Below are 17,926 nucleotides of genomic sequence, written 5' to 3'. Positions count from 1 at the left end.
GTTTGGAATTTATTAAACCTTCTTGATACCACAACAATCAAAATCGGCAATAATAACTTCACTCTTAACCTACAAGAGAAAAAAAAAACCGAAATAAATAAATTGGCAGAATCAAATTACGCAATGGTGCTAACTAAAATGGAGGAAACTTTAGAAGATATAGCAATAAAAAAAAAACAAGTAAATTATCGAAAGACAGCGATAATTTTTGGAAACCTAATAGTAAATTTAACTATTACAATAGTCATTGCTACAATTTCATTAACATGCATTTTAAAATTTAAAAAGAAATCAGCTAATCTACCACGGTTAGTATACAGAGCTCAATTGAGTAGTTAAAGTGAATCTCAAATTTTTATAACGCAACATAATACACCAAAAAGAGTACGAAAAATTGTGAAAAATCCAGCACCACTGATTTCTGACAAAGCTACAGATGACTACTTGTCGATGCAAAGTAATTTCTAATTCATCAAATGTCTGACCAAAAACAGTAAATAAACACCCTTGTCAGAAGTATTACATCAATTCTTGTAAAAAAAAAAAGAAAAAGAAAAACATTCCGAGTTGATTCAGACGAATCATATTATAAGTAAAAATGCTATTCATTCGTCAGATTTATACAATACGTACTGTGTATATATACTTGTGTATGCTTATATCACATATCACAAGTGGACTTATACGTCACTTATATGCGCGCGCGCGTGCACGCATGTGTGTGTGTATAAGCTTCAAGGTGAATATTTTATACTATGCTGACGTCTAATGCAACCAGCCTTGTTGTAAGAATGCATGTACGTATTGAAATTATACTATTTCTAATAATGTATACAAATTAAAAAATTGTAATTGACAAATTATTTCATTACATCTATAATTGATTGTAAAATCACTAAGATAATCAAATGCAAAATTTCTAAACTTATTTGTTACACTTACACTTGTGTTTGGTGTTTCTTTTATTGCTCATGCGAGCTTGCATCATTGCTGATCTAAAAATTTCAATCGCACTTGTCAGAAAAATGCGATTGGTACTGTTGTATTGTTATTTCCTAATACCTACACTGAAAGAAGGTCGCGACTGCAGGTTCCTACACAACAGCGATCTTACTGTGGGCGTCGATTAGCGGCAGCAGAGCCCGCGAATTTCGCACGCGCGACGTGCTGTGCCAGGTGGTACCTATAACCTCAAAGTGCTTCGTTTACAATTTGAAAATCTTACACTACGCCTTGCGAGCACCTGGCTGAAAGAAACATCGAGTATTTGCTCTTCCAAAATGTAGTACTATTTCAAAATTTGATTAAGTTTGGCCTAGAAAAGTTTCAAACGCGATGTATCGATGTATGTAATTTCTTTACTACAAGAATAAAAAGCATTGCAATAGGAAGTATATAAATAAAAAGAATTTTTATTTGTTCTGCGTACATCTAGAAACATTAATAAAAATTAACAACTAATATAATCATCGTTTTTTAGGAGGGGGCATAAGTTCTTGATCGTCGGAAAATCTGTATTTGGCTATGAAGTCCAAAAGTTTTTCCGACGTTACAGGGTTGAAAATAGACGCACACACTGATTTAGCTGTAGCATAGGAATTCGGAAACGATTTATCAGTTCGTTCTCTCATAAATATCCACTGGTTGTTTTCATACTTGCATTCTATTATTTTGTTATTCAATTCCTTCAATTGTTTTGTTAATTTTATTTTATCAAATGGAACATCCAACTGACCAACATATAGTTCACCAATCGACCGTCTGAGTATCCCTTCCCCAGACTCAACAACTATTTTTAACTTAAAATCCATGGAATTCAAAAATACTGGTTTCCATTTTAAAACGTCTAGACATTGGCCTGTTTTATAAGGTTCTTTGGCTGGTTGAAAAATCAGTCCATCTGGTTCATGAGTTAATTTTTTTGCAAACTCATTACTAAGAAGCTTAGCTGCATTAATTACAGGCCAAAATTCCTTTAATCTAACAGAAAAAGGTTCTTTTTCTCTGATAATTCGGCCTTCTTGCATTGCTCGTTTTCTTCCAGCTATTACTTCATTTTCAATAATATGATAGCGATTTGGATGAAAATTCAACTTTTTAACATCCTTACCATCGTACATAAGAACATCATAAACAAGGTACCTAGGATATTCTTTACCATCAGTTTTATCTATTACCATTTCCTGAAACGTAAAGAAAAACATTATTGAGAAATTAAAAAGTAATACATCAATACAATACAAAGGGTACGTTATATAGTAATTCAGGGATTCTTTTGAATAATTTTGTATAATACTCTAAAAAAATATAATAACGATTTTTTTTGAATTTTCATAAAGAAACACAATAAAACTACTTAAAAAATCGTATTTATTTCGTGCATTAGAAAATCTTAAGAAACTCTAAATTTTAAGAAATTTCGCAATTAATAATTTTATGACAATACCTCAAAAATCATCTGCAAAGACTATATACTCTTATTCAGAGATGAAATTAACGACGCAACGTGGCTAGTAAAAGTTATTCTATACCTTTAACTTACTACTTAACTATGAAAGAATAATGATCAAATGGTGTTTTAATTTTCTATTGAAACATCGTAACATTAGAACAGACTTGTCGTTTTAACTAATTTTAACAGTGCATTATTATCTTATTATCAAAACTGTAAAAACTTGCAACAAACATTTTCCAAGATTTGAAAACATGACCTTCAAGGTATTTGAAAGTAAGAGCTCATTGATTTTTGTGACTACTTTTACTTGCCATTTCAAAAGTCATCAATAACTATAAAAACAGTGAGACGGCAAATAAGACCTTATAATTAAAAAAATGTTTCTGCCCACTCCTTCTACTTAATTTTGTGGAGAAAAGAAGGTAACAATAAATAATTGCCTACTATAAAAATGATGAGTCACTTCAACCCTTATAATCAGCATTGATTGTAGAGGTTGAAATATTAGTAAAACACAATTGATGGTCACTTAATCAATATTTATTTGAATCATGCGGAGTTTCAGCTCTATGTGCAATAAAATGCCACAGCTATCTTCAGGTGCTGTAATATGTTAAATTTTTATTTAGAATACATTACTGGAATGCACAATACAACGACCAGAAACAACGAACTTACAAACAATATGTTAGCTTCAACACATGTTAACGCTTCGTTTATACGACGTCAAATAGTTGGATCAAAAGTATTAATCATTTAAGAAAATACTGGTCTTAAATAAATATCTTTAATGTCAATAATTTCAACATTACTGAAATTAAAATTGTCTCCACTTTTATTATGGTATTTAACTAATGCAGATTTTGTATTAATATTTTTTTAATTTTTCTGATGTTCTATCATTCAAGTTTCTCACATTCTAGAAGAGCAACCGACGTATTGAACCATACAGACACTGCACGATATTTTATAAACAACCTTAGCTCTTTATTGTGACTAATATCATCTATTATTGTTTTAACTTAAAATTTTTATTTATTAATACATTTAAAAATTAATTTTATATTGTAAGCTTTTCATCCATTCTTTAGTTGTTCACTAAATATAAAACTGTAAGGTTAAGTAACTAGTTCTATTGTGGGATGATTAATGTTACTCTAGTTATTGTTTAAATTTATGATGTTAATTTCTTTACTTATAGTTTTGTCAATAATTTTTGGGGAAAATTAATATTTTTGAAGAATAACATTAATGAGTTTCTAATTTTGTTTCTGAAATTGTGGATACAAAGTTATTACTGAAGTCTACAAGGGTGTTAATTGCTTATTTTTTGTGTGAGTGGATGGTAAGAGTGAAAATTTAGATATCTACTCAAATATGTTGGTTTTCTATGCTTATTTGTGATTATACTACTATATATAAAATCGCGTGTATTTATGAGTGACAAAAATATTGTCTTGTCACTCCGTGCCAACAGTTGCGTAAATGTGTCTAAGTGAGATAACGCGCGCGCCAACTATTACGACGACTTTTACTCTATCAAAGTACTTGTACTATATTGCCGATGAGTTACAAATGCTGGCCTCAGTTATTTTCCATCTATTATACAGGCTTCTATTAATTACGTGATATTAACATGTTTTTTTAATGAACACAGAACTGTATTAAATTTTTTATCATTACTGTGTGTTAAAAATATCTGTAATGTTTCACTATATTTAACAAATAAAAATCAGTAAATATGCCATTACCTGATTGCCTCTAGTAACATCTTAACTCGATATCCCTGTAATCCTGGAGAGCTCGTCTCATGCTCATCGACTTAAAATTTATTCATATCGGAGTGGTAGTCTATAATGGAAGTCAAAATTTATAATAATGAACGGGGCACAAAGTTTTGACGGCTGTTTGCCACCTTGATCTAGCGTCTGAAACAATTTTTCAAGTAAAATAAGTGTATACAACAATTTTGAAAAACAGCTGATATGCACCTTATTTTACCAACTATACCTATAGAAGATAATACAGATGGTGTTTATCTCCATTAATGATGTATCTTACGTTAACAAGTCTATTACATAAAAAAAAGGGACACAGTATTGTTTGAATTAAAGATACCGTATTTACAGAGTAGAAATTTATCTTTAAGTAGTAAAAATAATACCTTGCTCTTATCGTGTAGCAATAAGTTTAATAATATGTTACATGTCAATTAAATGATTCGATTGTGGACAAGTAATGAGACTGCAGTGTGAAAATTTGTAAAAAGTATAACTAGATACCATAATAATTTAGTGTTCAGACAAAATAATTTTATTTTTAATTTCGCACTGACTTATCGGCCCCAGCTGAGGGTAACTGGGACTACAATATAAGTAAATTGCATCGACTGACGCATAAGATCAGCAGTATTGTAACCTGCATGACTATGTACAGAGATGTAACACGACATACTAACGGTAGCTGTTGAAGGATAATTATTTTATTTACTAATTTGTTGCTTATTCTATTGTCCATGAGTAAAGATGAGACTATAGCTATGTAGTCACCAAGTTTTTAGTTATTTTCAAAAAAATTTCCCATCAAATCTTGACGTCGATTATTCAGATATTGCAAGTTATGTATCAGAACAGTACAGATTCTCATAAAACTGCACGTTAAAAGTTCAATAATAAAATTTTCAATATTTCACTTTATAAGCCATAAAGGGACTTGAAATTTAAATCGAAGGTTTTTCATACACTAATTAATCTCTGTTTAAAGTATTATAAATATATTGACGTTACTTCTCTGAGCGAGTGAACTCCCTTAAGTAATAATTAAGTTTTCACTGTGGTCCTGTCTCTCACGCCAAGTCAATCGGCCGTAGACTGCGAGACCGAATGGTGCTCGCTCTTTTCTTCGAGAATCCGACACGGTAACACAGTAATAATATTATACTGATTTTCTTTTGAATAATTCTATCTTTTCGAATAGATCGTTTTTTTGTGTTGCCTTGTCTGTCCAGTTCAACTGCAATTAGCATCATTCTTAAGCTGTATCGTCTCCTTTTCTTATCTGTAATTAATCTTTTGTTGTATTCTATCGTATCATGCAATTGGCTTTATAAAAGCTGTATCTTTTTATCGAAGCCTTAAAGCTTGTATATTTTGTACATAATTATCTTAAATATCATAAGGAGCCTCTTTTAAATATTAACATTAAAAGTTATTTAGTTATAGTTTTCATGCTTCCACTCACGTAAAACCTCTTGCTTACGAAGTGCTACACTTCGATGACTGACTTTGTTGCTCTATAGTGAGGCGACTATAAAGTTTTTGCTTTTTAGTCAAGGCGACATTCGAACATTTAAATTAAGTTATAGTGACTAGAGGAAACTTGACAGGATTAAATGTAAAGCACAGTAAGAAATGTATGTAGTATACTCTTTAAATAGTAATCTATATAGCCATAAAAGCCACGATAATATAAATTTAGTTATGATTCAGCAATTATTTGGTGCTCTTGTAATGAGTAACTTAGAGAAAAAATTCTAAAAAGGTAAAGCATCCCGTGTACAACATTTGTTTATCTTTTGTCTTTATCGAATATTTGCCCTTTTTAAAGGAAATGCGTAATTTCATTTTCTCGAATTTCTTATTAAATAACATGAAATATAGTTGTCCTTCATGTTAACATGAATGAATAATTCACAAACAATCAGTTAAGGACCGATAATAGCTTGTGCTTACTTATTGGTCCATAAGTAATCGCATATAAATTCCTTATTTACCTTTCCTATTGTCAAGATTAGGTCGAGATGGAGGATTAATTTGGGACAAATTTTTTTTATTAATTAAATTAATAGGTTTTTTTATGTAATGCTGTATAAAGATTCAGGAATATCTATTACTATCAAAATTTTTTTGAATTATTTAATTAATACAGACTATATTAACAAGGTCGAGAGGGCACTCGGTGACAGCATGTACTACAATCGGCTCAATAGTCAAAAAAGGGCTAACCATCTCACCCGTATTATCAACTCCACAAAAAAACTGGTCGATGCATGGGATAATAGGGGTGTCTTTGATACCGTTGGGATTGGCCGTCCTGATGTCAATCACTTGAGTGGCTGTAACTTGGCCAAAGCATACGGCCTTATTAAGGTACACAAGCCTGGGCTCCCCGTAAGAATCATTGTTTCCGCTACTGGTTCTCCAACCTATACACTCGACAAATGGTTTTCGAAATTTTTCAACAAGTTTTGCAAAAGATCACCTAGTTCCTTAAAAAATTCGTATGATCTAAAATCAACGCTAAAGGATCTCATTATTCCACATAACTATCTATTGGTCTCTTTTGATGTGGTTTCCCTCTACTCAAACCTCCCTTTCTCTCTCATCAAAAAAAGTGTTGAGGAGAAGATTGGGTGTACCCTCGACAGCTTGCATTTAGACAGAAAAAAATTTCTTGATGGTTTAGACTTCCTAATCAACTCTAACTATTTTACTTTCAACAATCACATGTACAAACAGACATGTGGCACTCCAATGGGTGGATGTACATCACCTTGGATTGCAGAAATCGTTTTGGAGTCCCTGGAGAAATCCGTGTTGCCGAGATGTAGAGATTCTTGCTTGATGTATAGGAGATACGTGGATGACAGTCTCTTGATCATCCGATTGGATAGTGTTGACACTGTTTTAGGGATTTTTAATGATTTCAACCCTTTCATACAGTTCACGGTGGAGCGTGAAGACAACGGCGTCATTCCGTTTCTTGACGTCACCATCACTCGTATCGCGGATTCTGTTTGCGAAATAGATTTATATAGTAAGCCTTCATCTTCTGGTAGACTTCTAAACTTTTTCTCTCACAACCCAGTGTCACAAAAAATCGCAATAGTCTTTTCATTAGTTGACAAATGTTTCAAACTAGCAGATCCGAAGTTTAGGTCGCGAAACATTGATCGAGCGAGACGAGCTCTTACCATGAATGGTTACCCTACATATTTCATAGAAAAATACATTAAAGCCAGAATAAGTATTATCAATAGACTCAATAAAAACAAAAACCACACTAACTCACTCACCAACTGTGAGATGTCGCCACCTGTCATGGAAAGTAGTCCTAGACTCTCTTTCATTATTTTACCCTTCGTTCCTCGTCTCGAAAAGACTCTCCGTTCATTTTTTTCTAAACACAAATTAAAAACTATTTTCCAAAATTCTAATAAATTTACGAATATAATCCGACTAGGTAAAGATCAGACTCAAAAATTGCAAAGAAGTGGCATTGTTTACAGGATAGAGTGCGAGTGTGGATTGTTCTATGTAGGTCAAAGTAAGCGCAGGTTGGCCACACGTATTGACGAACATAAGAGAATGGTTCAAAAGTGTGATAAAAATTCTGTCATTGCTGCGCATTGTTCTGAGTTCAGCCATACTTTCAAGTTCGATGAAGTCAAAATTTTGGACCAAGAAAACAACAAATTTGAAAGGGAATTTTCGAAGATGTTATATATTTCGTACTTCAACCGTAATGTTAATAGAAAACTAGATACCAATAAGCTACAGGATCATTACAAGTCCTTTTTATATGAACTTAGAGACAGGATGCATGGGTGGCGTTGCTCTTGACGGTAGTTGCCTGATAGGTGTACCACTTAATGGCCACGTTTCGGTAGGTGGCTGTTTCCCTGTACATACATTAACCGTGGGTGCACCCTTATGTGGTGACAAGACCTTAATACCATATTACCACATTCAATATCTTTCAGTTACATATGCTGAGTCAGGATGTGACTTATATTGTGACTTATATTGTAAATAACTAATTTGTACATACATTTTAACTGGTAAAATCTATAATAGTAAGTTTATTTCATTGTTAGTACACCATTGCCATGGTTATGACTGACTAGTCCTTATCAGTCATGCTGCGTTTAACGCTTTTATGTTCGCATCTGCATAGGTGACTTATATTTTTACTTAATGTAATATGTTATAATGTTGTTTATATCATAAATATTGTAATTTGTACAGTTCCCTGAAGAGGGAGTCAGGATGACTCCGAAATATTGGATCATATTGTCCTATTAATAATATGAAATAAATAGCCATGCTCCACGATTCCAAGTTTTTTTCATTTAAATTTCCTCAATTATGGCAAAGGAGCAAGAAGACAGTAGTTTTATTATTAAATTATTTAATTAATAGTTTATTGATATGATTAAAAATATTTTCAGTATGAAACAATTCATCAGAGAGTAATATATATTGGTTTACTAATAAATAGACCATAGCAACTTTTTTGGTTTAAAGGGGTGGTTGGAATGGAAGTAAAGAATTCTAACTGAGTATGGTGATTTATTGTAACAATCTGTGACTTATGTTAAGATGTTCTAGCTTGTAATTTATCAATATTGTCATTGTAATAGTTAAAAGAATGTCAAGAAAACTTGATTTGTTATTAAAAGGGATCTTACACGTAAACTGCATATTAGCATTAAAACTTAAAAATTTGTTGAATCTGCGTAAGTCGAATACCACAACAAAGTTGGACATAATTTGAATTTTGATGATATTTAATTTATTAACAGGCAACTTAATTATTTTAAAAGAATTTTCTCTAAAATGTTTAATATTTCGACTACGCGTAATTATGTTAATAGATAATTGCATTTCCAGAATATGAGGTTTCTTTCAATGTAATGAATATAATACGTTCCAAAAGATAAATTTTTTAAAATATAAGAACGTACAAAAAACGTAATAACATGTAAAAGAAAACCGTTAAATACCTTTTTTTAAACCATAAAGGAATCGTTTAACATACCAAGTAAACTTTTCACACACAAGCCAGACTGATGAAAGCGTCAAATTAACAGTGTTTATTTATTAGCAGAACCCACGCATAAGCTTATACAAATAAATATAGTACAACTACTTAACCGAAAAATGTAAACTCACACTTATGTATGATTAAAAGAATACAAATTTGAGAACCATTCTGTGAGTATGACTCAAATCACAAGTATCTTCTTTTCTATTTATATGGTGACCATTTGATGCCAACTAGAAAATTGCAGAATTAAAAGATTTATTTTCAGTTCCTTTTTCATCTCATATTTTTATATTAACTAGTCACTGATTAGTATTGATAGTAATTTTAATATTCACATTTTTTATGTTAAGCAAGCTTTTTGTTTGATGTGCATATTTTGTCGGACAATTACTGTATTAGATTTCACCCATTCTATCGATCTTATTTATGATATGTGTCTTATTTTTTTCTAATTGTGTAACGTAACTAAATTTTTATGTATTCTAGAAATAATTTCTATACTTCTCTTTTTCAACACTGTCTTATTAGATTAAAAAATGTAGAAAAATACGGTTTAAGTATTACAGGAGAATTGTTGTGTATTTTATCTGAATTCTCCGACCTGTCATTTTTATTTTACATTTTTTTTTTTTTTTTTTTTTTTTTTTTTTTTTTTTAATAATTGAAATGAATAAATATTTATAAATTTATACTAATTGATAAATTATAACAATCTTCTACTGTTTGGTATTGCTTAATTCAAAATTCAAAAGTCTACTTGTTAGAAATTGAGGTTGATATTCAAAATTAGTTTGAGTATATGCGCTCGATCTTACTCCAATTGGTCATAGCCAATCACGTGTGAGCACAAGCCCTGCGAGGCCATCAATCACAGTGTTTTTTTATTTTATACCTTGTCGTGACATGATAGCAGCTCGCTGCGGCACCGGTGTCAGTCCACACCAAAAGCTAGTACTAGCAGGTCACTTCATACTGCTTATGACGGAGTCATTTTTCTCTTTTTCCCCTGCGCCGAGGTGCGTCCTAAAAGGGGAAGTTCATGGATATCTACTATGAGACTAATCGAGAACCAAGTTTGGTTTGTTATTCTGTTTTATGTGTGAGAAATTGGAGACAAGACATAGCGCCGAAAGAAAGCCAAAAAAATAGTCCAAGTACATAAGTGTCTACCTGTGTAATTGCCTATTATAAGATATTTGTAATTACCATTGTACTAATCTAGTGTTGCTTTATCGACGAGGAGTGTATGTATACATATATATCTGTATTAAGCGTATATACTATAAATTGCGTCGCGTTCGAGTGTGTGTGAATGATGTCTTGTCGGTAAAATTCGGAAGTATGCATTTAGATATAGTGCGATAATGCGCGAGGCTGCATAATTGGTGAGCCTAACGCGTCACTTCTGAAGTAGCATTCGCGCGAACCAGAGCTCCCAAGTAATTCGCGATTTCGGTACCTGAGTGAGAGAAAGTAAGAGAGAAAGAGAAGAGGCCGACTACGACTTTTTGCCAAGCTGCCCCGATCTCGTACCCGCCGTCACGTTCCCAGCCATCACTTTCGCCAGCCAGTGCCAGAACCCTTAGACGATAAACCCAAGTTTCATTATGCATGATGAGAACATTGTGTTTGTATTAAGTCTGAACTGGTATCCTACTTCAGATGAATTCCAATTTCTGTTAACGTTACTTGATGCGCCAGATCATTGAAGCAAGCGAACCTTATTGAGTCAATTAACTAAATTCTCTGATCCTCCAGGATGGGTATCTCCATTAATTGTTTTGGGTAAAATGCTTTTCCAATCTCTTCGGTTACTAAAAATTTCCTGGGATGAAGATTAGCCTAAGTCTGTAGTCGAAAGATGAAACCACTGGTTGGCTGAAGTACCTGTTTTGAATCAGTTGTATATTCCTAGATGAAACTTTTTTTCTTTCAATTGTGATGTTTGAAATTCATGGGTTTGCAGAGGCATCCAAATATGCTTACGTGGCTGTGATTTACTTACGCATCCCTCGTGTAGGAAATTTGCATGTTTCTTTCGAACTTTTTAAAACTACGTTTGCATTAATCAAGGTTATGAGCACTACTCGTTTGGAATTGTGTGCAATTCAATTATTGTAAAAAAGTACAAGGCATTTTGTTGATGATACTTGATTAAAAAATGTTCCTGTACATTTCTGAATAGACTCTTGAAATGTTTTGTATTGGATAAACGGACTGCGTTCAAGATGGCCTATTTTTGTACATAATACATGTTCAGACATACGTAAGATGGCACCACTTGCCAAATGGCATTACATACAATCAAAACAAAACCCAGCTAACTTAGCCTCCCAGGGAGTTTTTCCCAGCCAGTTGTTGAGCTAGAGATTGTGGTTTGATGGTCCATCAATTTTGCATTAACCAAATAACGAATATTCTGAATTTAAGGTGGAATCCAGTAAACAATCCATAGATTGTATTGCTACTAAAAATCAACCCCACATTACCTCGGTATTCAGAATTGGGAAAGTTACTGGGGAGAGTCACGACCTATTGCTTCCGTTTTGCATATTATTGTTTATATGAAGTTAGAGAAGCATGTTAAATCTGCAACACTTCTGATTGATGCCAACTGCAAGCTCCTTACAAGCCAGCTTACCCTTAATCAATCTTGTGTCTTTCATCAATTATGACGTGTTGCATTTGATCACTTCTAAGTTCTTCATTTTTCAACATCAAAGGATTCGCTTTTCTGAGGACTTTACTATTCTGTCAATAAACCAAGGTGAATTGCTAGAACAATGTGTTCCATTATCAAAATTTAGTCGTTTACTGAGTTTTAATCCTAGTCTTAACAATGGACTTACTAGAGAAGGAGGTAAATTGAATAATTCGTTGCTGGATTCTAAAGCAAAACACCTTCTAATTCTCTATGACCGAGATATTCCAACTTTTCTGCTTATTGATTATTATTATAAGAAAACCTTACATAAAGGGGTACAATGAATACTGGTAAATCTTCGAAGGAATTATTGGATTGTGCTAAGGAGACAAGTTTTCAGAGCTAAACTTGCACATAGCACATTGTTTTACATGCAAGCAGTTTCAATCAAAACCGCAGAACCAACATATAAGAAAATTTTCGACCTCGCAGACTATCCCATGCCTGCCATTCCGAAAAACTGGTGTTGATTGTGCTGGACCATTCTCGGTTCGAATGAGATTTCATAAAGGTAAAGGTACCTCAAAAGGTTAAATCGTGATTTTTATCTGTATATTTACACTTGCTGTCCATCTTAAGTTGGTTAAAAACTATTTTGCTGAATTATTTATCGCTGTACTTTACAGGTTGACCTCTTGTTGTGGTTATTGTACTGATCTATACGGTGATCAAATAACCAATTTTGTAGGAGCTGACTCGACGCTTGAAGGTTGAGGTCTGAATTAAGAACCTCATCAGCATTCGTTCAGAATTTTGCTAATATGGGAACCAAATGGCATTTTAATCCACCTGCGGCCCCGTAATTTGGTGGTATTTAGAAGCTGCCGTTAAATCCGTAAAATACCATCTCAAACGTGTTGATGGAGATCAAATTTTGACAACCTTCATGTTTTCTACGCTATTGTGGTTAATTGAAGCCTATTTTAATTCTAGACCACTAACTTGACATAACGTCAGAAGCTATCCCTCTACTTCAACAATGGAAATTAATCCCACAATTTCTTCAGAACATTGAGAAAAAGTCATCCTCTGAGTACCTTGCCAGTTTTCGAAATCATTTAAAATGGTTACACCTTCAAAGATTCTTGTAACCAGGAGACCTTGTACTAATTGAAAAAGAAACGACACCTCCTGGTAAGTAGCTTTTGGCCTTGGTTGTTGAAGCCTTTAGGGATGTTAGATCACCAGTAACGGCTGTTCGGGCTATGACATCTTGTTCTAACTATGTCAGGTCGATAAATAGACTAGTGCTCTTGCGAACCAATGCTAAACTGGAACCAAACAATTACTAATGATGAGAAAGTTCAATTTTAGTTTTATTTTGTGAAAAAAAGAAGAAAAAACTTGTTTGATTTGATTGTCTCTTTTGGAAGCGCATATATCCTCTACGTTTGTCAGAAGTAATAATGATGCTAAAACAATTAAAAACAATTTAACTAACTAGTAAAATAGATCATAAAATTCTTTCCATTGGCTTCTCTTAGCTCTTCCCTCTTCCCTCCAGACTTAAGCGACTAGCAGCATCACTCATTCTGCTGCTCAAATTTAATAAAACTGGTTTTAACTGTCTTGGAACAGTGATGACTTAGTACTCTTGATGACTTTGACTTTGACGGTGATCTTGATGACTTAGCACTCTGTGATTTGTGCAAGAGTCAAAATACGACTTAAGTGAGCTACTGAGTTCAGAACGCATCGTTAGAGTGTATTGTAACTTCTATCTTAGTTTATAGTTATAAAACCAAAAGCTTTCTGCAAGACCTTATATATAGAGCTGCACGAGGATTTTAGTTCAGTACTGTACTGTTAATCATCACTTACATTTCATCATTAAGTAGTGTATTGACACTTATGTAGAGTAGTATAATTTATTATTCAGTGTTAATTATTTAGTGTTAAACAGAGTTCTATAATTTCATTTTATTATAAAACACAGTAGGGATCCCCAGAAGAAGTAAGGTATTTATACGGTAAAGTATATTATCAATATCTCTATAAGTCTTTCTTTCAAGTTTCGTAATTAATTTTTATAGAAATGAATACATTTACACTCTATTATTGTTCTATTTTTTTCATAAACTGAACTAATCAAGTGAGGTGGTTGGACATCTGCTGGTCCTATCTAGAACCCTCTAGATCTTATCAGAGGTATAAGTTGAATACTTACAATTAATTATTTAATAAAAATTAAATTAGCAAAGAAAAAAAAAAGTAGCAAAGCGTGGTAAGGGTCTCTAACTACTTACTTGGTTAGTTTACTTGTGATAAAACATAATACATTCATACAGATTCAGACAAAGTAACGCTACGTCTCATATATTCGAGCGCACTCGCTAATGCAAAAATACTACTCCTACATGAGAAGTCAGTGTGAGTTATTTGCATAAATATATTAAAACATTTATTCGAATACGCAAGTAAGGTTACGTACACGGCGCATGAGTAAATAAACATAAATCGATATGTAATGATATTGTAGATGTTATTTAAAGGAACATTGTTGATACTAACACTGTACATAATATATGTCAGCCCTGTTACATATATGTGTATTGCATATACGCATTGTAACGAACATACATACTGTAATACGTATATACATATTATACCCTTTCCTCTGTGTACACAAAAGCACATCTAATACAGTGTTTACTGTATAAGCTACTGACTGCCTAGCATCAAGCTTACATAGCTATAGGTGTGGTAAGCGCTAACACCATTAGAAAAATCCCTGAGTCTGCTTTTAATAATATAGTCTGCTTTATATCTTACATTTATGACACTTCTAATACTATATCTGAGGATAAGTTGTATATTTAAAATAAATTACAAAGAGAAAGAAAAATAAATTTAAATTAGAAAAGATTTTTTTTCTTTCCTTTTTATTGTAATGTAGATTACATATAGCATGCTAATTGCATAAGTGATTAAAAGTAATAAAATAACTTTTATTTTCTGAATATGCCTACATAAACTTGTACTTTTTTTTTCTTTATTTTTGTATTTTAATATTTAGTAAGAAAACAAAAAAAAATGTTTCCAATGAGGATAAGTTACACACTTTTGACTTACTCACACATTTTATATACCTACTACTTATTTATATATTGTTTAAAGACTTAAATTAAATAAATAAAAATAATACGTAAAAGAAATAAAAATATACATATAATAATCATCATAGTACAATTTATTAAAAATAGAGTTTATTGAAATGAAAATGGTCAATCAGGAAGAGGACCAAGGCCATGCCGATCAAATGGTAGTTGAAGCATTGACAGAGTTGCTGAAAGCAAACTTCTTATTCTGGCATGCAATAAAATCGATGGAAAAAATATTACCCTTACAGATTATATTCAACATATAAAAAATGGCAAAAGCTGGGTGCGAGATGATTGAAAAGACTTGTATACAAGGGCAGTACTTCAAAATCTGCGTAGAATTACACAAAATAACGTCAGAAGTCAAGATTTTAATGATATTGATGAGTTCATTACACACTTCAACAAAAAATGCGTAACAGAAAAGAACCAGGTGTGGGTCTCGGGTCTCACGAGAGATGTGAAACATTAAAGAAAATGTTATTGAACTCGGTAGTATATGATTGTCTACGATAAAAATAGTAGTTTTCGTCAGATAAGTGCCGTTGTCTTCAGGGCTATTTTACGGCCCAAGGGACCTGCAAAACAGGGCCCGAGAGACGTAAGGCAGCCACGGAGCAATGTCGCGTATGTGGCAAATCCTCATTTTTCTACCGAGCGCACACCAGCCTCTTAAAAACGCGCGAGATAGGAAAAGTATTTATTTTTTTGACTCTTAAAAATCTTCATTTGATATTTTTACATTAAAAAGACAATTTATTTATAAATATGCATTTTTAACAGTGAATATTATAGATTAGGAAAAAGCAAATAAAGTTTCTATTTTTTTTGTTCATTAACATATAAACAACGAGAACAAGAAAGAACAATAATGCACGGCAAAGAGTATATCTATACTACCTACCTACACATAGGTACATACATTAGCTTAACAAATGATCAGGTTCGTTGCTTTCTCTGTCTCTCATTCTCTTTTTAGATACCTACAGTTTACTGTGCGTAGTTGCGCACGTGCGCGAATTTCGTTGGCTCTTTATTAAAGACGGGTTAAAATGGAGTTTGAATAAACACAATTGGAAGACCCCGGGAAAACTTGCATTATGGTAAAATATTAATATTTTAAAATTATCCTGTTTACAGAAAAGAAATTTTTTTTAAATGATGAAAATTAATACTAATTCTAATGTTAATTCACCATTTTCGACATGCACCAAATATTTAAAAAAGCCTACCTGTATGAGTACAATAGAGAGAGAGAGAGAGAGAGAGAGAGAGAGAGAGAGAGAGAGAGAAAGAGCGAGAAAGAGAGAAAGAAAGAAAGAGAGCAAGCTTATTGATAAAAAATTTTTCGCCCTACACACTGGTATTTTTATTTTTTCTGTACATCAAACCGTTAAAAGATATAAGCAAAACGAACTTTAAAACACAATTTTACATAATTTTGATATGATTAGACCACTTAAAAATAATCGTTACTATTTCTTTTGAAATCCGCAGGCTTGTATATATATATATATATATATATATATATATATATATATATATATATATATATATATATTAGTGGGGCTCCGCCCCCCTGCGCGCTCCGCACGCCAACCCCCCCTTTTATTGTGTTATAAGTGTAATTTTTTCAAAATAAGGTTTGTATTAATATTTTTTAAAGCCTTAAAAATGATAAAATTAATTGTTAGTATGAGAATAATATGTTGAAGTATATTTTACAGAATTCGCAAGACTATGGCATTTTTCGAAAATACTCGAAAATAAATTTTCTACGCTGGGGAATGATTACTGTTCTGCTTTTAAGGAAATATGAAAAACAAGCTGCTTATTTCAAATAAAAGTGGTTAAGTTTATATAGACAGAGAGATGTGGCCTTGACTTTTTGTTGGTGAGCTTTATTATTTCTTCTAGTGGCTCCCTTTTTTAAATGAGCTATCCTGTATGTGTCTATCCTGTATGTGTCAATAGATATTTCTAAGCTCTTATAACTATATATGCCCCCTGCGCGCTCTGCGTACCAACCCCCGTAATTGCAAATTAGATTTACGAACTATGGAAAAATACCCGAATTATATTAAGTGTTACTTGAAATTTATCTATGTAATAAATATTTATTGATCATAATTAATTACATGAATTTTTAACAATCACTATTTAATTTCCCTGACTAATGCCTAATTTTTATATACTTAAAATGACAACGTATTGAAAGATTTCAAATATCGTCAAAAATTACAAAAACTTTTCTGTGCAAAACAGTTATTTATTATTTCATATTAAGACCTCGCTCTTACGACTATATAATATAGAAAGAAATATACAAAAAAACGCCTTATTATAGATCAATTTTCTAATTTAGAAGTTTCTCGGTTGGTTTTCCTAAGTAATAAGAACACAGATCAGATCGGCATACTGCGTAGCACAATCAATAAGGTCCCTGACTACCAAACCTCACGATTAAGGTTTGATTCTTAGAATCCGTCAAACTAGAAAATTCTTTTTACACATATTTAATATGTGTGTGTACGTATGTATATGCTATATGGACAATACATATTTGAAATTTACTTATTATATACTCTTTTACATAGCTATATATGCGGGTAGTATATACGTTACAAACGAGAGAGGGGCGGCAGTAAGCGCGTGGAGAAAGAGACAGAGAGCCGAGCTGAGCCGATCCGAGCCGAGTTAAACTGGAGATCGTGCCATCACACGGGTCGCTTCATCGCGTCGGTCGAACCCCTAAGCGCACCACTAGATGTTTTACGTCAAAAAACTGTAGCATATTATCAGGCATAGTTACAAACGATTTTATAAAGGCAAGGACAA

The 17,926-nt window shown here is 32.6% G+C and overlaps 1 protein-coding gene across 5 annotated transcripts in view; it reads right to left on the bottom strand.

Moving 5' to 3' along the window:
• Positions 1 to 1,392: 1,392 nt before the first annotated feature.
• The window catches only part of mRNA-cap (RNA guanylyltransferase and 5'-phosphatase mRNA capping enzyme), a 121,431-nt gene continuing 104,897 nt past the window's right edge, over positions 1,393 to 17,926 (bottom strand). For all 5 annotated transcript variants that reach the window (XM_089589931.1, XM_014354509.2, XM_014354511.2 and 2 more), the window contains one exon: positions 1,393 to 2,183. In XM_089589931.1, the coding sequence (XP_089446057.1) occupies positions 1,467 to 2,183 (717 nt within the window). In that variant the 3' untranslated portion in view covers positions 1,393 to 1,466. The remainder of the gene's footprint in view (positions 2,184 to 17,926) is intronic.

Source organism: Copidosoma floridanum, unplaced genomic scaffold, assembly GCF_036245765.1.
Source record: "Copidosoma floridanum isolate Cflo_tuat_1 unplaced genomic scaffold, Cflo_Japanese_pri ptg000011l, whole genome shotgun sequence".
Lineage (NCBI taxonomy): Eukaryota > Metazoa > Arthropoda > Insecta > Hymenoptera > Encyrtidae > Copidosoma > Copidosoma floridanum.
This window is presented reverse-complemented; position numbering and strand designations above follow the sequence as displayed.